This window comes from Cyanistes caeruleus, chromosome 13, assembly GCF_971803275.1.
Source record: "Cyanistes caeruleus chromosome 13, bCyaCae1.hap1.1, whole genome shotgun sequence".
Taxonomy (NCBI): Eukaryota; Metazoa; Chordata; class Aves; order Passeriformes; family Paridae; genus Cyanistes; species Cyanistes caeruleus.
Genome location: NC_141713.1, coordinates 13,929,919 through 13,955,088, shown reverse-complemented (window position 1 = coordinate 13,955,088; position 25,170 = coordinate 13,929,919). Strand labels below are relative to the sequence as shown.

Below are 25,170 nucleotides of genomic sequence, written 5' to 3'. Positions count from 1 at the left end.
TTGGTTTGGCTTGTTTGGGTTTTTTTAAAACACGTGATAATGCAGCTGAGTAACTGGGCACTGTGGGGAGACAAGTTGTATAACACAAGCAGCCTTTTAAAGGCTTTCTCCTCGCCCCTTCAGTGTTCGAGCCGGGGTGCACGAATGTGCGAAGCGCGTCCCGGGGCAAGGCCCGGGCTGAGGGGCAGGCGGGGGCAGAGCCCTTCAGCAGGGGGGAGGCTCCGGCCCGGCACAGCCCCGGCAGCCGGTGCGGGGCTCCCGTGTGGCCGGGGCTGTGCCGGGGCTGTGCCTCAGCCTCAGGGCAACCTTCGCCGTGTGTGTGTGGTCTGTGCCCGCCATCGAGCCCTGCCCGCGCCGCTGCTCCCCACACGCCTCATGGCAGCCGGTGAAGGCGGTGTGAGGAGGAGAGCCGGGGGCCAGGAGCCTCTGCACTGACAGCCCCTGGGAAGAGGTTGCTTGGTCCTGCTTGTTCTCACTTTAAAATGTTCGTAAACCTTTCCAGTGGCAAGGGAAAGTCTGCTCAACAGCAGCAGTAGGCTCTGGCGGCTGAGTGCAATGCTGGGAAGGCTTGCGCCCCCTGTCAGGCCGGGGCCCTCTGTCTGATCCCACAGCCAAAGATCCACAATGGCTCGATAAAGTAATGTACTAGAGCTGAAGCCACTGCCAGTCTTAATTTTAGTGCTACAGTTCAGCCTTGTAAAAGTCCGTGCTGTTCTGTTGCCTGTCCATTGTTTGAAAAGTAGTAATTTATATGTCATTTCACAGTCTAATTGCAGATAAAATTTGGGCAAATACAGAACAGGATGTTTTACAGGCTTTCCAGAGTAATTATGCTGCTTTTTTTGGCTTGGCTGTGTGCCTGCATATGTTACAACAAACCTGAACAGTCCAGTTGTAAAAAATCCTGCAGTTCAGGACCCTGGGCATCTGTGAACCCTGGGCACCACAGCTCGCCTGGGGCAAGTATGCAGTGTGCTCTTTCCCCCAGAAATATGAGAACCAGGCTTTTGATTAAAGGGCATCAAGCTGGCCTACTGGGATTCTCAGTTGTCTCAGCAAATTGATTATTCTCACAGATTTTATAAGCTTTAATGAGTGAGTAAAAAGCTTAGGTTCAGACTTCCACTTTGTGATCAATCTGAACACGGTAAAAAGTATTCCCACAAACCTTTGAAGGGCATTCGCGCTCTTGTTTTCAGAAAGAGTCGTCTACTTTTGGGCAGCCTTTCCTCCCTGATGTTGTAGCCCAGGGTGTTACACCGGTTCTTCCTACAGTTGAGGCACAGTCCTTTGTTGAAAGTGTTGATGTCGTTGCACCAGTAAGCTGTGCTTTGCTTGTCCTTGTGCAGCAGAGAGTCAATGAACAAATGAACTGACCTCTCATGAGCACATTTCACAGTTTGAGCAATGCCTGAAAAAATGCAACAACAGAATTTTACATGCCCTTGTTTCTTTCCACCATTTCAACTGCAGAGAAGTACCATAGCCAACTATAAACTGTAAATATATGTTATTGTTTCCCCACACACACCCCTGCCCTTTGCATCTTGGTTTTGCCTCAGAAATTGTAGCAATTTTACTTTTAGGATCATTCAAAAATAGAATGGCTGAACTTCCATGATAAGAAATTTTCTGCTTAAACTTCTCTAGCCTGACTGTATCACACTGTAAATATGAACTTTTATTTAATTGTTCTGGCTGTTTTTTGTAAGTAGAAGACCTGAGTTGATGTGTAGTCTTTCAGATTATGCCACATTGAAGACAGCAGTCTCATTCTGAATTGCTGAGCACTCTTGGATTTTGATCCTTAGACAGCAATACCATATTTTGTCCCTATTAGACTGGCAGACTCTTAAGTTGAACTTTTCTTGCAGTTACTACTTGGAAAAAAGGAGCAAAAATTTTATTAAACACAATAAAAATATTAAATAGGTTTGCTATTATGAGAAGTATCAGGACCTTTTTCAGTATCTTGCATCAGTTTCTCTACATTTATGTTTAAGTACATTGGAAGTAACCTTCTATAAATAAAAGGTAGCCTGGAACACTGGCAATCAGGTCCTAGAGAGAGCATCATCTGTGCCGCCGAAGGACGTGGAGTTGGGAAAAGGTGAACTAAAGAGGCAAGTAGTACAGACCTGTGTTTTATTTGATTTGAAGTAATTAACAGCACACTAGACAAATCTGGCTTAATTAGAATAAATTTTCTCATCTCCCCTGCCACTGAAACAAATACCATTAAATTATTCTGAGGTGCTCAACAGCAGGATGCTCATGGCCTCATTTTCAGGAGTGCTAGGCAGCTCAATAAAAACAGTCAGTAAAAACAATATAAACTCAAGACATGTAAAAATCAGGTAACTGATCTTTAAACAAGAAAATACCTTGCATACAAGGGGTGATACCACAGCTATGTAGTTTCCCAGACTGACTCAGTACAGCTGCCCCGCTGCCTCCCACTGTGTGCCTTTGGTTCTTACCATTGATCCCGTATTGTGCAATGTGGTTGTACACATGCAGGATGTGACAGCCCGGCTGGAAGGTGCCTCCGTTGGGATAAAAGTCAAAATGAGCCACAGGCTGCTTGATGCCAACACTGAGGCCCATGTGCTGTTTAGTGAAGGTATGAATTGCATCTACAAAGTTTGCATCATCTGGAGATAAACGGTCTGTTGGTGACATTCCTTCAAACAAGGGACCGGCAGGGTCGAGGCCTGAAATAAATACAAATAATCCCATTGTCATATACTGCAGAAAGACTGTTCTACTGTCGCCCTGAGAATCAGACCTTTCAATATTGTTTTCACAATTTCTAGCCCCTTTCCCAGAAAAGTAACTATAAACATAGGTGTTTATACATTCCATTAAAGATATGCCTTTTGATGGACGTCTCTCACGGCCAGTGTTGCTGGGAAGGTGCTGACCTGACTATCCAATCCCTGGTCGTGCTTGAAAACCTATAAATACTGAAAGAACAAATAAACTTCTTCTTTCACCACATCTCGAGCTGCGTGTGTTTGAATCATTTCATGTCCAACAGTGACATTCTACCACTCTAAGTCTGTGATAAGAATCTGAAAACAGGCAGCACCTGGTACTTTCCAAGGTCTTTCTCTGATGGAAACAATAAGAACGCTTGTCCCACAGAGGGTGTACGTGGTTACACCTAGAGCAAACACAGGCGCTGTAACAAACACTAACTGGGACCTGCACAAGGACACAGGCCCAGAGACAGGCGTGTTTGTCAGAGACAAACTGTGCTTGCTGCCAGTGTCACTTGAGGGACCTTTACATAATTCTGTTATTTCAAACTCTAGAGGTTATGTGTTTCAGAGGTCCTTTGGAAGACACCAGACCATCAACAAGGTTGACTTTTAGCCCACATTTGGGACCTGAAATTTCTGCCACAGGAGAGCTGTTCTGAATTCACTGTATAGGCACTGTCTCACAATTGAAAACTCAAGCACAGTCAGACAATTTCCTTAATATATTTCTTAAATTACTCACTAACAATGAATAGTAGTTTAATGACTTTGGGTCAAGACAGTGGCTAAAGATCCAAGGTTAGTGGTTAACGTTTAGTTTAAGGTGTTACTGAGAATGGATAAGAGATAAATTTAAGCAACTTGCAGCTTGAGGCTTTTGTTTATTATTTCTAATAGTCCCCATGCTTGTGTGTTCTGTATGTCAAAGTTTAGACTGAGATAGGAAAGTTCAAAGATAGAAATGCTATGAGACTTAATTTTCAAAAATATTTTCATTAAGTTTTCTAAATCTAATTTCTAAATCAATGAGATGAAACTTCTAAACTGTGCTGAATACTGCTGTTCAACAGCTAATTGTCAATATGAGGTTAATATGTCAAATATCTTCATAACTTGATTCGGTTGACTGTTATTTTTCTTAAAAGTATCAATCTTTTACCTGTAATTCTTCCAATCTTTTTTGTACCATTGATGAAACTTCCAGCAAATCCTGAAACATGAGCTCCTAGGCTGTACCCAATTAGATGAACATTGCTTCTGGAAAACTGAACGGATTCCTGGAATATAGTGGCAGCTTGATTTAGATGAAGAAATGTGAAAAGTAAACAGTGAAATATCTATTACAAGCTAAGAATACTGTGAATTATAACACAAGAAATTTGTATGTTGATGGTGGTTGAATGAGGTGCATGAATCATTCAGTAAATTTCTATTGGCTGAGTGTTATTCCTTCCTTTTCATGCAGCAGGAAAATGCCACACTTCTGGGCACTGCCACTTACCTTCTACGCACAGGGAAACCATCAACACAGTGGAATTTTTGTTGTTTGTTGCAATAGTCATTCGATGCAGATGTTCACTGCCTTTTGTCTGCAGCATTTGGCTTTCCTATGATTATAAAATGGATTTCTGTTCTTTAAATTTGGCGTAAAACAATCCTCTATAAAAAGTGCCTTGGTTTTTTTTTTTTGCCTGAGGTACTAGTAGAAGCCAAACTAAAGGGATTAAAATATTGATCAGACATGTTAAATGAAACAGCAATGTACAAAGATGTGCGTCTGATTTGTAACAAACCTATTGAAGCAGAATTGCCCTTCTTTCTACCTAATCAATGCTATGTACATCTTAAGCATTTCACCTGAGCTGCAAGGCTCAAAGTTTTTCTGACTTGTAAAGAAAAAATGTGGCATATTTTGCTTGCAGGAAAGGCAAACCTCACTTTTGATTTCTTTGTGGATGTTGCCTGTCCCAGTGGAGTGGCTGTGCAGTCTCAATAGCAATCTCTTCTGAACATGAGGTGAAACTTGGCAGATTTCTTGTGAGGAAGACAGCTCTTAGAAATCACAGGATCTGACCAATTTTCTTGTCAGATGTTGCTGAAATGGATGCTATTGAGGCTGTAACTGATCATGCCCAATTATTTCTTGGAATAAGAGCACTAATATTTACTTATTGTTTATTCTTTATTAAACTGTTGTGTGGCACTTCAGGTTTTGTTACATCCATTGAGAATCTTTGAAATAATTTGAAATAATTATTTGCCTGTAAACAGACAGAAGGATAGCAGAAAGATAGTTGTAGGAGTTGAAATGAAGGGATTTTAACTGTTAAACTGTGGAGGAGTGCTTCTCAATGTGAGGAGCATTTACTGGTTGGATACACTCAATGCTGTGAAAATTTATGGTATATTTGAATTCTGGATCACATCACAGTACAAGAGTAACTACCTGCAATACTGGAGGAAGGAGTAAGTGACAGGAATCTTATCTCACCTCTGAAGACACACAAAAATATTTTCATAAACAACCACTTGTTTTTTCCTCTTGCATAATGAAAGTTTTATGAAGTCATATGAAAGTTTGTGGAAGAAAAATGTGCACTTCATTAAAGAAATGTGAGTGACTGAAATGAAAGCATTAGCAAACATACTATTTCAGAAAGGTTGTGGAAGTATAAGAACAAGTAAATACATCTTTTCCAGAGAAAACGTGTGTTGGTCTGGGAGTTCTCACCTCCAGCCACTCCACGAACTGCGCTATCTCCTGTCCTGTGGTGCGTGTGTTCTGTACGGCAATGGGATAGTGCTGGTGAGCCAGTGTGAGCCAGTCTGCAACGATCACGTTCATTTGGTTATGCTGAGACTTCAGAGCTGCTGCCATTTTCCAAATCCAGCTTTCTAATATCCCATCCACCTGTTATAATTGAAGAACAAACCCAAATAACAAGAAAACCATTGTTATGGGAAAGCAGTCTCTGCCAAATATTTGTTGTGAAAAACATAAGGAAACAAAAACCTGAGTAGGGAGGGATTAAGGTTGATAACTAGATTTTAGAGACTTCAGCCTGCTTCAGTGCTGAGAATCTTTAGGTTTTGGTGGACCAAAAAAATTAAGTCAATATAATAAGGGTATAATAGAGTATGTTTTGTAATAGAACTATTATAAGTGAAAATTATGTCCCTGAATACTTCAACTCATCCAGAGATAACTAGTAGTTTTGGTTTAAAAGACAAAAATGCCCAGGAAATGTGTGATTCCATTCAAGAGCAGCTATCCTTGTAAGTATAAGCTAAAAGAATTGGTGGCAGGAAGCTGGAGGATTGCAGACCTGTAGGCATTTGTTGTTTCTAGCCATTCCATTTTGAGAGCTGCTTGTTTTGAGTCATTCTTTTTGAATACCTGGCTACAATTTTGTTGCATCAAAGCATGTTTCTTATTTGATGGACTAGAATTTTTATTTAATCTATCAGACTTAACTGTTATTCTAGTTGTATGTATTTACTCAATTAATAAAATAGCCTTATCTCTTCTAGTGTATTAGAATTTGGGAGTCTCAGGTCTGGGTTTCCACACACACTCCTCTAAGAGCCCAGAACCTCTGCAAATTAAGTTAATGCGAATGGTGAACTTCAGTGATAGCAGCTTCAGGACCATAGTTTGAGGAGGGTGTAGGTTTTGAACAAATTTGTCTTTGTGAGCTTTGGCTTTTATTTACTAAGGGAATTAAATATATCTCTGTTATTTGCTAAGGGAGTTACATGCATCACAGGGGGTGTTCAAAGTTCCTCTGCATATTTGCAGATGTGCAAGAAAGATCCATTGTCCCACCTTATGTGATTCCATTGGTTCTATGAGAATTCAAGGATCTGTTAAAATGACTCAGTTTCTTATCCTGCCTACTCTTTTGTTCCTTCTCCAACTGAGAAGCTGATGGAAAGTCACTCTTAGTATTGGCATGCTTTTGAGAAAGATTTTTTTATGGTGAATTGGTTTTTTATGGTTTAACTAGAAGCAGTTCAGTGCTAATTCATGGATGTTGAAGGCTCTGCTTTCAACTGAAGGGGCTTGTGGAGAAGTTCTTTTTAAAGGTGTATCTGTGAGAAAGATGTGGGGATATTGTGGGTACTATTCAAGAAGTCTATAAATATCTGGCAGTGAACATAGAGAAATGAAACTGGTATTCAGCTCTCCAGGGCATAGCACATTAAAAATTCAGCTACTTGTTCAAGCTCTGCTGGCTTTAAACCAGGGCTGAATTTAATCCTTGGTATGGGAGTCCCGTGTGAGAAATTGCTTGTAGACCATTCCTTCAGAATCTGTTGGGAATATCCACTTTGTATTTTTTCTAGCCATGATAGCTACCAGTGAAATCTATCATCTTTCTATCACAACCTTACTTCTGAAGTTGCTTCTGTAACATAATGAGAAGGAAAGTATATCAAATGGGATTTAATATGAATTAAAAATAAAATGTGAGTTCATACCGACCAGCCATGGACTATCATCACCAGAGGAAGAGAGGCATTGAAACCGCATTTGTCAAGAGTCTCCAACTGATTGACAAAAACCCGGCAGCTGCCTTCAGCTGTATCTGTATAGAGTCGAAATTTGGTTTCTAAGTTTCGCTGATATTTCTTTGCTGTAGTGTGTTCACTCTGTGATCCCAGTGCCTCTGAAATGAAATTTGTGACAACAGTCATAATAGGAAGGAATTGAAAACCTGAAGAGTTTTTCAGTAGAGAATACCTAAAATCACTAGTGCAACAGTTTGTAAAACAGTAAATGAGTAAGCTTGGAACTCTTCCTGTGTATAATTGTTGCTTGTTCCAGCTGGGCCTAAGCTGAACATTTTGGGTCAAAATAGTGATCTCTTTCAAAGTCTGAGATGGTCTTGATGTGCCTCTGAGTCCCTCTATTTGAACAGTAACAGTTACACAGGAATAATGATCTGATTGCTGTGGGTCTCTATAAATGCACAAGGATTGTAAGATCACAGTACAGGTGTGATGATGGACCACGGAGTGCATGCACAGACAGGAACATTCAGAGGCTCTTAACTCTGCAGAGCATTTCTACTGATGTGTATTTGCTAGTAATTGCTGAGCAAGCATCATTACACTAAAATAACCATTTTATTCAGGGTTGTAACTGCTTAGAGACCTGGGTGGCTGCTTAAAACTATTAGACCACATCATGCTTTTTTTTCGTCCTCTGAAAAGGCAAGATGAAATCTTTTACTTTTAGTTGTAATATTTTTGATGATTTTGATTTTAGATAAAATAGCTTGGTGCATTTTAAGACAGCATTTTCAGAAATGTCAAGTAAGAAAGCGAGGGCAGTGTGAACTGTGGTCTTACGACATCAGGAGCTTAGAAAGAAAACCCATAAAATATAGAGCAATTGCAGAAAAATAGAATAAAATAAAGCACAAGCTTACAAAAAGCACCTTGTGACATACAAGCCTGTCTAGTGAGACCTCAGAATATTTATTTAGCTGAAAAAACTCCATGTAATAAATATTATTGAAGCTAGAAAAAATGGGGTTTAGTGGAAGAGAAAATGTGACGAACTAGATAAGAAAGAGGTTATACTTTCTAGTATTGGAGAGGAAACATTTAGATTGGAGAGATTTTACTAATGGATTTCCTTGGGGACAGTTTTTAAGCTAATCTTGTTTTAATATTTCCATTAAAGAAGCAACAGGAAAGGTACAAGGCTGACAAAACATGTGAGGCCCTTGCTAATAGTGAGAAGACCAAACCATTAAATGTTAAGAGCTAGATGACAACTTGAAAATACAGCAAGAGAAACTGGTAGAAATCTCCTGCTATGGAGTGCAGGGTCATACAGTTGGTAGGAATTTCTCTATAAATGAGACTCATAAATTGGAAGTGACACAATGATAAAAAAACTTGACTGAAGTAATCAATAACAAAACTGACCATAAGTCACTGTTGTCATTTGATTGCGAGAAAGGAAAAGATAATTCCAAGATGCATCAAGGTTTTGGTAGGAAGAGAGGATGTCAGTTGTAAGTTTAGGCCTTTGTTAACCACATCCAGAACAGTATGCATAGCTCTTGTTGCCAGGTGCATCTGTGAGAAAGATGTGGGGATATTGTGGGCACTTTTCAAGAAGTCTGTAAATAATTGGTAGTGAATAAATCAGAGAAATGATACTGGTAGTTTAATTTCAAATGAAGTTGGTGGTTCAGGTTCCATCAATTCCATCTGCAACAGCTGTTCACCAGCACCACTGAAATGGTCAGGGAGGAGGCTTTTGTTTTAATTAGACCTAACAAGTAATGAAATATTACTGGAGATGAAAATTAAATATTTGATTCAATGAGAAGTTAAAATTATCTGTCTTGTAACATCACTGAAATTAGTTAAATTTTAGTTCTTATTTTTCTTGCATAAAAGTTCTTCAATAAAACATTAATATCAGAAAGATTGTATTTTGTCTTCTAAGACAACACATTTCCTTTTTTTTTTTTTTTTTTTTTCCTTGTACATTGAAACTCTTATGCCTGTAGATGTTTTTAGAGAATACCTAAAATCATAGACTTTTCATTTCTGCATTGTATCTGCAAATCTATCCTGGCTTTCTGTGATGTTGTTGTCTTGATGAGATTTTGGTATTTTACAAGGAACTTGTGATTCATTTACAGGGGAGTCTTTCTCCTGCAAACGTGTGTTGTGACATGAAACTCCATTGTTTAAATATCTGCAATAGTAGCATCTTGTGATCCAATGTGTGGAAATGTGCTGGGTTTAGGTTAGACTGTCTTTTTGCCAAATCAGTTGTTACAAACATTATTCCAGGTTTAATTTCAGTATAATGATAAGACATGATAAAACACATATTTAATTTGTTTAAGTGTGTGGCAGTTCTGGCAAGAAAACTCCTAAGCTGACCTGCACTGGATGGGCACTCTTTTCTATTTGTTGCTAATTATTGTTGGTTCCAATGAACAGGCAATGTTATGTTTCATAGCATGGGAGATGTTATTGAAGAAATTTATTCAGCCTTGTACACAAGCTGGAATTTAAAAAGCTTCAAAGTTACAGAAGGTTTGGTTGATAAAATTCATAGCTTCAGTCTCTCGCATTTTCCATTCAGGACAGTTTTAATTGTCATAGGACTAAGTCTGATCACACCTCTCTTACAATGTCCACTTTAAAGAATTTCTGTTGGATTTTTTTTTTCTCCTGCAGAGGACTTAGTTTCTGAAGTAATATCAGTAAAGGGTGAATCTACATAAAGAGCTGAAAATTAGAAGAGCTTTAATAATGTTGATATTCTTAACGTCTGGTTTATTTAGCCTTTGGTGAGTAGGCTCTACACAAAAATAAGCATTGTGTTCTATTTCTAGCATAAAAAGAAAAACAAACAACAAAAAAAAGTAGCTTGTGCTTGTTCCATTGTACACATCCTTTCTTTGTTTAATGCCTTGTTTTCATTTTCTTTTTGCTCTCTCAGTGTTTGTGCAATGCAAAGGCGCTTTGTCACTCTGTACTGTTTGTACATCGTACAGAAAACAAGTCTGACTAAAAGCTGTTTTCTTTAGACACTGGCTGGAAAGTGCTGCAGTGCTTTAATGGCTGAGCATTGTTTTGCTGGTAAATCTGGGAGAGGGGATTAAAAATACTGCTTGAACATCTTGGCTATCAAAAGTTAAAAGTTCCTCTAGGATTGGATGTGTTATTCAACAAGGAACTACTTCAATCTATTAATCTGTGTAATGACTTGGAGAAGCAAATAGTGTCTGAAGCCTGGTTTCCACAACAGACTTTTGCTGAAGGTGTCATAGCAGTGACTCAGAGACTTGGCCTCAGGGAACTGGGAAGTTTCATAGGTCAGATTGCAAAAACAACACAATTCAACTGCTCAAGATTTTTTTCATGGTAATTACAGTAAAGCGTGCAGAGAGCTCTCTGGGCCTCCAAAGAATTGTGCTTTGGAAAAATGCCAGGTGAGCAGGTTGCTGACTTAATTTCCTTACTTTTTCTCAGAAGATTCTACTCTGACATGAATTCTTTCAGCAAAGGCAATGCAGTGTGGCCACACTGATCTATGTGCTTCCATGGATTACCTTCCCACAGAACAGCACAGTGATCAGTAGCAAGAGAAGCTATTGTGAATTCTTCACACCCCTGAAAAGGAGGTTCAGCCCTTTACCTTTATATTAACAATGTTTCTTTGAGGTGCAGTAAAGACTGAAAGCTGGGTTTGTAAACACAACTTCATTGTAACATAGCAGATTCTTGTAAAATGTTTTGGAGTTAGTTTTGGGCAGACAAACCTAGAGCATTTTTACATTTGACCTGAGATAATAATATTTTCTTATTCAAAAGTAAAATGAAGATAGAATCCCAGTTGAACAAAATAAGCAGGTTAATCCAGGAGACTGGACTGACTTGGATTGAATCACCCCAAAAGATAAGAAGGTGTTCCTAAATACAGAATTTTGGAGTCCATTCTGAAATTTCCAGATGTGGTAGCACTGCTTTAAACTTGTTAATGAAAACTCTGCTGGAAACTAGACAAAGGTCTAGATGCTGTCCAGGGTTTGAAACTATAAATATCCTATGCTTTTACGGGGGAGAGATCCACAATTGAAATATATTTATGTATTGTGTCTTAGGTATAAAAATACACCTGCAAAATATCTGCTTTGTAGCACAAAAATTGCCTAAACATGTGAAGTAATGAGGATGAAGTATAGTAGAACTATCTAATGTTTAAAGCAAAATTTTAGTGTTTGCTAAGTCATATACTTTAAGTTCATCTTACAGTACAGCATAAAAATATTGGTATTTCCAAGTAAGGAAAGTAGCTTTTCCACTTAAGAAAAATAATGTTCAGCATCCTTCTTCCTCTCATGGAACTTAAATTGAAGAGGATATTTCAGTGGCTCTCACCTAATCCTTAAACAATTGAAAAGTTAATTAAGTAAATCTGAACAGAAGTTGAAATTTGGGCTCTTGGCATGTTAAGAATACATAAAAATCACACATCAGTGTGTGAACAGGCACTGCTATTTGCAGGTCCTGGCTGCCTTGTGACCCCAGCAGCAGCCTCCCTCCATGGTCATCAGTGGATTTGTCTGAGCCCTGATAAACCTCCTGTATCTTTTGGATGGCTTTTCCTGTTTACAAGGAAATGCATCCAAGAGTTCTTATGTATTGTAATCATATTTTAGTGTCACCAGTATCCAATATATTGCAGAAACAAGTGACACAACAATTCCCAAGGACCAGAAAATTCTGTTGTGAAATTGAGCAAAGGCAGTGATGTGCTAATGATTTTGTTTGTGCCATGGAAAGTGGAATATATCACAGATCCCCCCCTTTCCAATAGCAAGATTTTTTTTTTGTACTTATAAGAAGAGATAATATCTTGGCAGTGTTCAAGTCTCTCAGTTTGACAAATTCTTCCTGTAGAGCTTTCCTTTTTTAGTTGATTTTTATTGTTCCTGTCACTTCAAGGTTTTTGGATGTCATAAACTAACTAATGGTTGATAATTCCATCACATGTAGTTCTTAGGGGAGAACTCTGAAACATGCAATTTTATTTTTGGGGTGGGATGGAGAGAGAGGATCCTAGGCCTTTTTGATTGCTCCAGAGTCCCATGCAAGATAAAACAGTCAAAACTAAGGTCTATTGTATTTAAATTTTGTCATATCCTTATGTAATTCCTTTGTATTTTCACTCTCTTTAACTTGCTCACCTTGCCGAATGAAAAGTAGATATCACTCAGCAAAGAATGAATGAAAAAAAAGCAAAAAAGCATGACAAGGTTATGACAATTGGCTTAAACATCTGTTTAGAAAAAGATGTTTTGAAAAAAGCTTCCCTTTCTCTTCAAGTTTAAATGAATGATGAGATTAGATATGAGTAGGTATTAGATGAATAATTAGATTCTCTGTCTGGAAAGTATTCTGAGCTGTCATTTCTTGTTTCTCTTGTCCTGTGTGCATGCAGGCATGCCAAAGGTGAGTTAAACTCACCGTGAGTGTAGTTTGTACCCAAACAGCCACAGAGGGAGAGTAGAGATGATTACCTAACTGTTGTTATCCCTCTGATAACACACTTTTAACTCTCTGTTGGGAAATCCAAGAGGAGAGCACATAAAATTGCACCTTTCATACTGAATGCCTTCTCTGTGTGTGTCCTGGCTTTCAAACCATCCAGACAGTGCTACTGGGAGGTGCCATTAGTGTGTCTTGAAACTGGAGAAGGATGTGTCTGGAAAGAGGCCAATCCAAAATTCAGGTTTTGTTAATGAGGCAATGGCACCTTCAGTGGAAGATGTGTGAGGTGCCTGGTCAGAAATCAGCTCTGTGCTTATTGGGGATGATTCTGCCTCTCTGTGCTCTTTACCATTACAGTGCAGAGGATACCTTCTTGTTTTCTTTGAAAATCTGACCCATCCAATATCTACCAGAAGCCAAATTTTGTAAACTACTTTCAGAAGTTGCCTGTATTAAAGAATTTGATAAAAGAACTTGGTCAGTTATATAGCTTGTGCTGCTGTTTATTTGAAATTGCCTCTCCTGGATGCATTTGGTCAGGTGATGGAGACAGGAACTGTGTCAGTTCCTCAAAGTGCCTTAAGTGGGACAATTTGGGGATCTGGAGAGTAAAATGAGAACATTGAACAAAAGTCTTGCTAGGAAACCTTGCAAAAGATGGCAAAACAGATCAAATAGCATGTTTTGTTTTCCACTTGCTGTTGTGTGTCTCAGCTATTTAGAGATAACTCTCAAATCATTTATGATTCAAATAATACATTTCTATTTAATGCCTTCAAAAGAGGGAGAAATAAAATGCAGTGGAACATGTCCTTTAAGAGAAAAAAAAAATAGGTTATCCTTTTGCTTTTCTCTGATTTATCTATTTTTTATTTATACGTGTTAAAGTACCAGAATATGTATTTTTTTCCCACTTCTTTTTGAATTTGCTTTACTGTCATTGTTTTTGAACACTGGGTTTTTCCAAAATTCTCTAAAGAACTACCTCTTTTTGATTCTTGTGCCATACTAATTTACTCTTTCTCTTTCATGTAAAACCTCCCTTAGTATGTGAAATTTCAAAACTTATTTTTCACATCTCCTTTATTTAGAATCAATTATCAAAGTGAAGATTAGAACAGAAGGCAAAGAAATAACACCCACCCTCCAGACTGTTTCCAAACTTGGATACTGGAAGTGCCTAAGAGAAATTCAGTGAGGATTCCTGAGCACCTAAACAGCTCTGCTGAGTCAGGAGATCTGGGAGCTGAGCTGGGGGAAGTGCTGTGTGTACAGACTCTCCCTGCTGAGTGTGCACCTCCTTTTGGCAACCACTCTTGAGGGTTGAACTGGGAGGGCCTGGGTTGCATCACAACATGTTTGATGTAGAGCTCTACCTGGCATTACTTTTGACTTACATTTTGGCTGGTTGTTAGAACAAACAACTTGTGAAAAATAATAGCTTTTGGAAAATGTGTCCATTGAAAACTTTTAATTCCTTTTCACATCCAGCTTATCAGTGTAAATACTTCCTGTTCAGCATTATTAATTATCTGGAAGTAGTTGTTAATCTAAAGTAATTAAAAAATAATGCTGAAATCAGAATTGACCAACAGCATATTTAGGCTAATTTATGTCAAAATCTTTGAAGTTTTAATCTGCAATTTTGTTACTGTGAAGTTTTGGCTTTTTATCTAGTTTGGGCAGGAAAATGTTCCTGGGATATGAAAAATATTATCCTGCTCAGGTCTTAAAAAGTCAAGTCAGATTTTACCCTGGGAGAGATGGACAAGAGGTAAACAGGAAATCTAGATCAAAGGATTCAAAGCTGTGCATATACTTGCTTATAACATCATCATTTAGAACATTGTTTTTCTCAGTTTTTTTGTTTTTCTCACCAAGGGACCAGGCAAAAACCTCTATTACTTATGTGCATATCCCTTGGAACCATTTCCCATATGCTGGTACTCTCATGACAGGTGTAAATTTTGATTTAAAAAGATAGACTGTCTTGAAATAGGTAAGACATTTTTTGAGCTGTATTTTAGGGTAGCTATGCTGGAAGTGGGAGTTCCTTTTCTTCTTATGGCCAGCCTTTTTTTGTTGTGATTCTGCAGTGAAATCACTTTCCTGCTGGTAACTGTCAGAAATCCAGCATGACTTCTGGATCACAGCATTCCATAGTATGAGGAGAAGTTAAATACATGGACTAAGAAATGTGTTTAAAGTTCAGAAAAACACAAAACAAAACCAGAATAATGAGAAGAGAGAAATATCAGCATCTTTAGAATATTAGCACAGGAAGGCATTGCTGAGTAAAACTCCCGTCCTGGGCCATGGAACAACCCTGCAGGGCAGGTTGCTGGATAATAGATTTATTCCCTGGAAGGCAGAGCTGATGTGGGGAGTGGTGGGTGTATAACAGTCATATGTACAACCAGCCTTGTCTGCACAAAGCTAGTGAATTGTGGGTTTATTTACTTATTTGTTTATTTTTTGTTTATGAATTTTTGGTAGTGGCTATCCCACCAAACTCCCCTTGTGAATATTTATGCTTGGCAGCCTTCTGGTATTCAGAAGGAGACAAATAGGACTGTCTCTGTTTGCAGAAAGGCAGTGGGGAAATGAGAGGTCAGCAGGGCCTGGAAGATGATTGAATGTTGCAGTGGAAAGGAGGTAGAAAGAGAGGGAAAGTGGATACTCAAGCCTTGTTAAGTGGGGGAATCTGCCTGGGTTGAATAGAATTAAATCTCAGGCTACCAAAGTGGGCTTTGTTCCATTCAGGGACTAGGACTAAGCATCCAAATGTCTCAGTCTAAGTGGTAACTTGGCATCTGGTCCCTTAAAATTTTTCTACTTCCAAGAAACCTCTGTCTTAGAGGAAATACTGAGAGAATTTTAAAGGATATGTTCTTGGGAGCTTTATTTTGCTTTAATTTCCCTCTCCTCCCTTTCTTCTTATCTCTTTTTCTCTTGCCTCTCCAATAAGTTCCTGTTTTTTTCCTTTATGACCTTTGATTTTTTTTTTATAATTTTTTTTAAAATATAGAATTGTCTTGTTTTATTGTTTTTGTCTGAAAGCCTTAGTTATGCCAAAATAACTGAGGGGAAATCCTGTTTTTGCAGCAGATAAAAACTTTTTGCTTTGACAATCACTAGGTGTGTTCATCTAAGCAAGAGTTTGTTGGTTTCATTGATATGGTATTAAAAGGCTTTGATAATTTTAAGTGTATCCTGAATTTGTCCAAACTGATCTTTTACAGTAGATGCGTGTAGGTATTTCTTCTAAAACTTCTGCAGTGCACACTGTTTACAAAAGTTATTTACATGAAATTCTGTCTTTTAGACTTTTTGTCAAATACTGAATGAATTTGTTTTAAAATTAAACTGTTTAAGAGGAAAAAGAATTTACTTGGGATGTATTTTAAGTACATTCTGTCTACAGAACTAGTCTAAGAACTTTTATAAATGCTGTCATGCAATTTTTTTGACAAGTTTCCTTGTATAGATGAACAGAGCCCAGGGTATAACAATAGTTCACAAAGAATTGCTCAAGTACATTTTTTTAGTACTGTAGTGCACTTCTCTTTTAATAAAAGGGGCCTCACAACTGTTTCCTACAAAGATTTGTCTGTGTAAGTTTGAGGTGAGCCATTACTTAAGTTGGGAAAGTTGTTGAGATCTGCAGGCCTTTTCAGGAGTCCTGTGAAAACTATTACAGAAGATAGCATTTTGTGGAATACTTGATACAATCTGCATAGTACATTGCAAAATGCCACTAAAAGTATTAACAACACAGAAAACTTCTAGTTGCAGTTTTATCCCTTTTACCCATAACACCAGACACCTTTGCACATCATGATTCCAGTCATAGGGAAAATATGTATAAAATGATAAAAACTGTTTTTTAAAAGTCATGATGCTAAGGTCCAGTGAGTTAGATGGCTAGACATGTGATTTGTGTCTCACTCAAAGCCTTAAATCTCAATTTCAAGTGAAATAAAGCTGCCTTTTGGCAGTACTGCAAGGGCACGCAGTGCTGCAATTTTAACCTGTTACTGCAGTGATGGGGAGAATTCAGGTTCTGGGCTTCTGGCAGTATTTGAGGTTTGGGTGCAGAACTCCAAATTTGAGATGGGCAGAAAAAAAAATATTTGTTTTGTTTCTGCTAACTTCAAAATGTGTAGGTTTTTAAGGGGTTTCAAGACCAAAACAGTAGCAGTAAATATGTATTAGTGGGCAGCAAAATAGTGCTATGTAACAGCATAATGCTATGTTAGAGTATAATTTGGCTCATACTTGTCCATTAGAGCTATGTGATTTATATAATTATCTTACATAGTGTGTGTAAAGTACATACACACATAGAAACATGTATATTAAAAAAATTATATACATTGGTGTTAAATGCATTTTATAAATACTACAATGTTTACATGCACCTAATAAAGCATATGACATTCCCCTCATTATTACAGCATTTAATATGAATGAAACATTACTTTGGACATTTGTCTTAGAAGAGTCAAGTGTTTAATATTCAGAGACCATATACATAAAATATCCAATTTCTAAATCTTTGCTGTGCATCCATGCATTGCTGAGCACTTTTTCCAGGCCCAGAGCATGGTTCTTAATACAGATGAAGCACATGTGAACTGAACAGTTGCAGTAGGTTGGATAACCTTCAAAATGCTTCAAGGCATAAGTCAGCCACTAATTTTCAAGATAAATTTGTTGTTATCTCTCTGATGAGATTTTTAGGGTGTCTCTGGTTATATCTGTTATTTCAGTTCCTGTGGTCCTAGGTATTTGAATTTTGCAACAGTAAAAGCAACATCGAAGGAAAATTTTTAACATTAATTTTCAGTTGGATTATTTTTTATTTATATGACTTTTTTTGGCAGTTGTAGACTGACATGAACCAAACTGGGAAGATTTGAGTTGCTTTCCATATTTTGAACACAAAGAAATTGATGAAAAAAATCACTGTGTTCCAAAGTGAACAACAGTATGATTATTAATGTCTTTGATTTTTAGGATATCTGAAAGCACACTTAACTAAACCTATTGTGCTAAACCTATTGCCAAACAAGTGGGAAAATCAATGTATGATCTGCAAGTATTATTTGGAAATTTGGTATTCCTGTTCCAAAAAGTGACTCCCAATAATTTGCATTAAGCAGGAATGGACAGCAGAATGAACTGAAAGCCAGGGGCAGACAAAGGGTTCTGCAGGGGTAGAACAACCCAGGGATGCTTCTGTTCATGCGGCTTTTGGTCTGTGAACAGGAAACGTCAGTCTCCCAATCAGGCAAACCTTTTTTGTGAACAACATGTTCCTGATGCTAATACCGTAGGTAAAGCAAAAATACATTTTCTCCCCCATTTGCATTGTTTTCCTACTTGGGATGGGGTTTTATTTTATAACTAGTCTCCATAGTTGGAAATAAAAACTTTATTATTTCATCAGCTGCCCTTGCTCATTCTCTTTAGACTTTCCACCTTCACAAGTTAGGAATTTCAGAAGAGAAATCATTCCCTGGAGTTTCTTTGATCTCTGCTTGTGATGTCTTGTTGATGAGAAATTTATCATAAACTAGATGAACTATGAATGAGTTGCTGAAATTTTTCACACATTAGATTTGCTGGTGGATGTTTAATGAAGCAGCCTTGTGTTCTGTCACCAGGAGTTGTTCAACGGAATCCAACAGGGCAGCACCATGAAAGTATGCTGAGGCCAAGTTTGCTTTGCTTTGCAAAGCAGAATGGATCTGCTTTAGTGGAAAAAAAAAATCAACATCCCTGGGCAATATTAAATTTTACTATAAGCTTGTGGTGTTTATAAGTTTGAAGCATTAAACCTTTCCAAAAGGATGGACACTAAGGCTCATTTTGCAAAATGAGGTCTCATCTTTAGCAGTAGGGATTTTGATTGTGATATTTGCTGGGATTAAAACAGAGGAATCCTCCATAAACTTAAAGGGGAGTATGGAATCATTTAAACAATGAATATATTAAATCTGACAGTCTGGAAAACACATGCAAAGTCAAGAATACAGTTGCCAGATGTTGCAAGGGAAGATGTTCAGAATTGATCTCACAAGAGCACGGGTAACAAAAAGCCTGTAAATTTCTCTTTGAAGAGATTAATTTAAATATTGTGAGCAATGTGAAGAAGAAGAAGAAGAAGTGGATGTGTTTATGCTACCTTATTCTTCCTAAATGTTAATTTTTAGATTGAGCCTGTCTATATTCTACTTGTGTTTTAAGATATTAATTTAACAAGACTTTCTGGACTCATAAATAATCCATGTAATGTACATATTAGTACAGCAGAGTCATTTCCCTAAATCTAGTAACTCAGAGTTATTTGCATTGTAGTTGTACCTGGAGGCCTGTTCAGCATTGGAGCCTCATTGTGGCGAATATTACCAACCATCCAAGATTAGGGAATCCGTTTTTTGTTTCCCTGAGAATCAAAACAATTTAGCAAAATTTTTTATGAATTTGACTTACATCCTTTTCATGTCCTTAAACTTCACTTCTGGGATCTTTAGGTATGTGTCCCTCTAAATCAAGTTCATATTCTTAACTCTTTAAGTTCATAAGCTTTTCTTTGCTGAGTTTTGCTGAGCAGGGATGTGTGCTGTCTCCTGTAGGGTGTTGTGACACCAAGCTTTGCCAGGCTGTGCACTGTCAGACCTTGCTCTGGACGCACATGAGACTCAGGAAGATTTTGCTGGTGAGGGAGGAACCCCAGCTCCCAAGGCAGAGCCCAGGCCTGGTCCCAGGAACTGTACACCCATGGAATTGTCCTGAGAATTGTACACCCATGGAGGTGATAATGGAAAATTCAGAGGACCCAATTCCCCATACCTGAGCAGTTTGGCCATGATTCTTGCACTCATTTGATTCAGTTCACTCAGCCAACATGTGGAAATTAATTTTTCTTTCTACTGGGCTAGTTTGCTGGTGGCTTAGCAAGCTAAAAAGACTATTGCAAAAACTGCATAAGTCAGCGTAAGGAATAAGAAAAGAGATCACAGAACTGATCAGGCAAATTCTTCCAAACCTCCAAATGTGAAAATCAAATGGAAGCAGGGTGCATCTAAAGACTTAAGCAAAAGGTTTGTCACCCAAAAGCAGCGATTGTAGAAAAATTTACATTTTAATTTACTCAAAATTGTTCTGTGAAAAATATCACAGCCCACTTAAACCTTTTCTTATTTTTCTATTAGCATAAGAAAAGGTATCTCTGAAAGTACTTGGAAAGCTGATTTTATAATCCCTGTATTCATTTGCCTAGCACAGAGTTTGTAGCCTCAGAAGTTAAAAATTCTCCAAATAGTTACAGACCAATTGTATTTGGGCAACAATGTGAAACTTCTCTGAAGCGGCTGAGAAAACATAATAAGACATTCCTCTGTAGTGCTTGAGAGCACAACACAGCCAAAAAGCTTCGTGAATGCGGTGTGGGGAAAAAGAGCAGTTTGTTATCAATCCAGAACAGCCATCTCACATGGCCAGAAGAGAGATCAGTGCCTCAGCTGAACAGCCAGATAGCCACTTTTGCTGCTTGGTGAACAGCTGCCCTTGCTGAACACAGCAAACCTACAAAAAGCACCAGGACAGTGCCAGAGTGGCAGATTTTTCCAGCCCCTCTGTGCAAAGTATGGATGTGACACATAAGGGCGTCAAACAGCTGCATTAGGGCCCACAGTGAGGGACAAGGCTGAGCTTGTTCCTGTAAATTCTCTGGGCATGGACACTCCAGAGCTGGGAGACACTGCCCATCAAAGTGTTGGAGCTCTGGTTCTCTGGGACTGGGGGAGACAGCAATAATGGGGAGCTGGAAACCTGAATGCACAAATATGGGGATTACCTTTCTGCATTGTTCTCTTAACTACTTTAGTTTGTCTAAAGCTGCTTTACCATATTGTGCATAGGTGGTGCACATAACACCATAGCTCATGCTTCTGGCTTTGGTTGGCATGTTTTATCTAGAATCTGTCATATTTTGTAGGGCAAAGAAAGTGGAACTGCTATTCATATGCAGAGAATTAAAGACACAAAATGGGAGGGAATCTTGTGTAAAACAGTAGTTAAAGGTTCTTCCAGAAGGCTTCCTTTTTTTCACTATATAAAAATTCACTTTGTGGTTTAAAAATATTTTTTTTCTTTTTCTAAAAAAAGCTTTTGTAACAATAGAAACAAAACTATTTGGATGCAGAATTTCCTTTGTATATAAGAACCTAAATGTGCTTTAGAGTGTATTCAGATCATATTACAGCACTGGACTGGCATCCTTGTCTGCAACCATCTGTACCAGCAAAGAGGTTACCACCTCCAGCTTTTTGTCACCTCCCACCTGCCAGGAATTACCACCCTTACCATTCTGCTACCAATGCTCCAATGTTGCCCCTTTACTGCAAGGAGGAACAGCTAGGTTACCTCACATCACCTGTTTTAACTGTTTAAACTGGTCTAATTTATACTGCTTGAAAGAAATTCGGGCATGTTTACGTGATCTCCTACAGGAGTTAGATAAAAGTGGTAGCTGTCAGGAAATGATAAAAATGGGTGGAGTGCTACAGGCAGTAATCATTGACTGACCAAGAATTTTTTTCATGGCCCAAGACACATGCATGCAGTTGTTCACTAACTTCTGGAAAACTCCCTACTGATATTTATTCTTTGTTCCTTACACTTTCAAATGGAGATCAGGTATATTGGCTTGGGTGTTGTGCTCACTCAGTTCTACTGTGGACATTAGAATATTTTCACTATAGATATACAGAAAAAAGTTATAAATACCCTTGCATTTTATTGTCATCATCTAGCAAGCAGTAATATCAATTTATCAAACTTCTGTGCCCAGAAATAATTTCTAATTGTGCACTTTTATTAAACAACAAAAAGCTCTTTAATTATCCCAAGGCTTTCATTCATTTCTAAGCCATCATTTTGTTAATCTCTAGTGATCAGACTGGTACTACAGTCAGAAGATAAACACTACAGATAAATAGAATTATTTACCTCTTCATGTCATGCCCGGAACCCCAAGTAGGTGAATTTATCAGTCTTGTTATTTGGCACTGAATTTGAGCTCAACCTAGAATTCTCAGAGCTAAGTTTTTACATAAAAACAAATCTATAATAGTCATAGTTTATGTGGCTAAGTCACAGAAGGTGATAATGTATTATACACTGCCAAAATATTTTGTTTTCCATGTCTCCTCTCTCCAGTTGATTGCATAATTTCCTTTTCCCTCTGGTCCATCCCTTCCAAGCTGTGATAATATGCAGTAAACATTCATATCAGATCCTAATTTTTAAAAACACATTGTGTTTAATATTTGCTTTAGAATATATAGCCTCCTATTGCATTGTGCTGTTTTATATGGACTGAGAAAATCCCCTGCCCAGATAGACAATTCAAGTCTTCCCTGTCATATAGCAAAGAAAACCAAATATAGAATATTTGTTACGTGTCTTTTCCCAAAATATATGTGTCTTTTCCCAAAATAAGATGCTGGGGTCCAATGCTGCACATGGGACATTCATACTGTCACCAGAGCAAGTGCTAGAGATGAAGACTCTCCAGTCTCCCTGAAGAACTCCTGTCTTCATGACTTGACATTGCAAAAGCAAATCAAACCCAATTCCTCGTCACCTCTGCTGACTTGGTCAGTAAAAGTCTGCATGATGCAAGAAGTGATCTCAGAGTGGATACTGCTTTTTAGGCTGGAATAATGTGAACACTTCAGTGCCAGCTGCCTGCACTGCCTTTGTCCACTGCAGAGTCAGCTCCAGCCAAGTTTGTTTCATTCATGTCTGCATCTTGGCTGAAGAATGACATTTCTGGTAAAAAATAGGAAATAAGCTGAGCATCAGTAGCATACTAATGAACCCCAAATTCCCTTGCAGCTGCTGGTAGGCCAGTGAATCCTGCTGAATGAACCCTGTGACAGGGGGGCATGTGCCACAGTTCTCACCATCCAGTTCTCAGGCTCTCCTGGGAGACCTCTGTTGAAAAATGCAGAAAAAAATCTACAGGAAAAGCCATTTATTCCAACAGGGCAATGGTTTTCTTGGGCTTATCAAAGGCTCATAAGAGTAATGAAACCAGCATGGACAGTTGGACACATAATTTTTAGTTAAGGAAATGTGTAACAACTGCATTCTGTGCTGTACTGACAGGGAATAATGATATCAGAAATACCATAAATTCACTGTTCTTGCGCTCTTCATATAGCCACGAGGAGAGGGATACTGTGCATCCATACTGGTATCTGGGACAATGTGGGAATTAATGATAACAGGGAGGCAAAGGTCTGTGCATCCACATTCCCTGGCACAGCACATCAGACTCTTGCTCCTGAGTTTTTCCTCTCAAAGATGCACATCATGCACCTCAGTTGTAATAACTATAACTATTTTTTTTCTGTTCTGTAATGAGAAAAGATATGAACACAGGATGATTTTTAGCTAGGCAGTTATGGGTGTTGTTTTATTCTCTTTAAAAGCTAACATAGTATGTTTAATTTAAGAAAACTGTTGTTCAAGATCAATAAGATGTAAAATGTTAAAAAAAAGCAAAGAATGATGCTAGCAATAATTTTTTTACTGCTTGATCAAACACTTGAAAAGTTTATTTCTGTCAGAAAAAGAAAGGATATATTTGAACCTAATTTGTCAAAGAAGTAGCTCTTCCAAGACTGAAACTACTGAGCAATAGATTTGGAGGATAATGGGGGAAATCTTGGTCCATGAGTCCTTTTGTATTGAATGAGCATGTGAGTTTGGCCATGTGACACAGCAGAATATGAGTTCTGGCTTGGCAAGTTTACTGCTGTCTTTTCTTTTTTCCAAGTAATAACTTGCCTCTGATTTGGAAATTAAAAAAAAACAACTTTGTCCTAACATAGTTTCTGATAGCTATAGCTATGATAAACACACTGATAGAATATTTTAATTATTAGGTTTATATAATTACTGATTTTCTATGACTTTTATGTAAATACTTCTCAACAGCAATTGAGAAATATGTTTATTTTCTTGTGAATGAAAATTCTTCTATATTTCTGCCAAAATGTTAGGAAGGAACTAAATTAATTTCTACAATTATTTATTCTATAGATCCTTAGTGATTAAAGTGACCTTATCTTAACCTAAAGAAAGAAAGAAAAATTAACTTCAATCAATCATTAAGGGTGTGACAAGCCAGTGGAAAGTGGTAGAAGATGGTTTATGATAATTTAATTATAGAAAGAAAACCCCAGCTTATACTGAGCTACTTGATGAAAGAAAGGTTAGAGAGAACTTTAAAGAAGTTAAACCCCACCACTCCATCCCAATTTTAGTTCAATGATTGTTGTCCTGCCTATTTTGCATGTTCTTGGTGCAATCTGGACAAGGAAGACAAAGTGAGAATTTATAACCAAATTCAGTGTGGGGCACACTTTGGCTGCTGTCATTGGCAGCAATGGGCAGCTACCTCTGCTCTGCACTTTCCAGCCATCATGTCTAATATTGCTGATGGACATTGTTGGAATTGCCTTTAATGATTAAATTGACATTTTAGACTTTGCTGTTTGTCAGATTGGTCTGGGGATTTGGTTGTTTTGCGGTTTTTTTTTTTCTTTTTGTTTTTTGTTTGTTTTGGTTTTCATTTTTGTTTGTTTGTTTTCTTGTGTTGTGCTTTTGTTTGTTTGGTTTTTGTTTTGATGTTTTTTGTTTTTTTTAAAGTGTCTCTCTGATAATAGATAATCCCTATGCACCTGTGTTGATAGCTGGTGTATATTATTGCTTCTCAGGCCCTGTACCTATCAGTTGGAGATACATTACATGTTTTCTGTGGGGGCTGGCTCAGTTGTTAGAGATGAAAGTGAAGCTCTTTGTTGCCTTTCTTATTCATTTTGTTTTGCAGCAGTGCCTTGGGTTTTGTTCATATTTATGGGAGACTGCCTAGACTAAACAACTGCCACTGCAAGCAGCAAAAGTCACACTCTATTCAGTTCACTTTGAATTAGAACTATCTATTACCCCTCCACAGTAATTTTAATAACTCCCATATTTTTTCTGCTGTAGATTCACATAAAGGGCATGTTACTTTTAAAAAGATAAATACATGTTCTTCTACCTGGACCTGACAAATCTATTAGCCAAACCTTCCATTAACAGAAGAAAGAGCTTCCTTTATTTTGCACAGGTTCTTTCCTAATCTTTCAGGTAATTAGCTGTAATTATGCTTCTGTGTAATGACAGGGCTGATATTCTAAGTATTCTGAGTTTTAACTTTAAGCAGCACTTATTCTAATTTCTGTGGTGCTGTGCAGACCTGAGGTACTGCTCTGGGTTGTAGGCACCTTTGGGGTTATATTTTCTG

At 38.0% G+C, this 25,170-nt stretch overlaps 1 protein-coding gene across 7 annotated transcripts in view; it reads right to left on the bottom strand.

Moving 5' to 3' along the window:
* The window catches only part of LIPC (lipase C, hepatic type), a 77,384-nt gene that overhangs the window by 6,379 nt on the left and 45,835 nt on the right, over positions 1-25,170 (bottom strand). For all 7 annotated transcript variants that reach the window (XM_086849035.1, XM_023934094.2, XM_086849037.1 and 4 more), the window contains 5 exons: positions 7,248-7,435; positions 5,497-5,676; positions 3,925-4,042; positions 2,481-2,714; positions 1,169-1,411 (listed from right to left, as the gene is read on the bottom strand). In XM_086849035.1, coding sequence (XP_086705161.1) covers positions 1,169-1,411; positions 2,481-2,714; positions 3,925-4,042; positions 5,497-5,676; positions 7,248-7,435 — 963 coding nt within the window. The remainder of the gene's footprint in view (positions 1-1,168; positions 1,412-2,480; positions 2,715-3,924; positions 4,043-5,496; positions 5,677-7,247; positions 7,436-25,170) is intronic.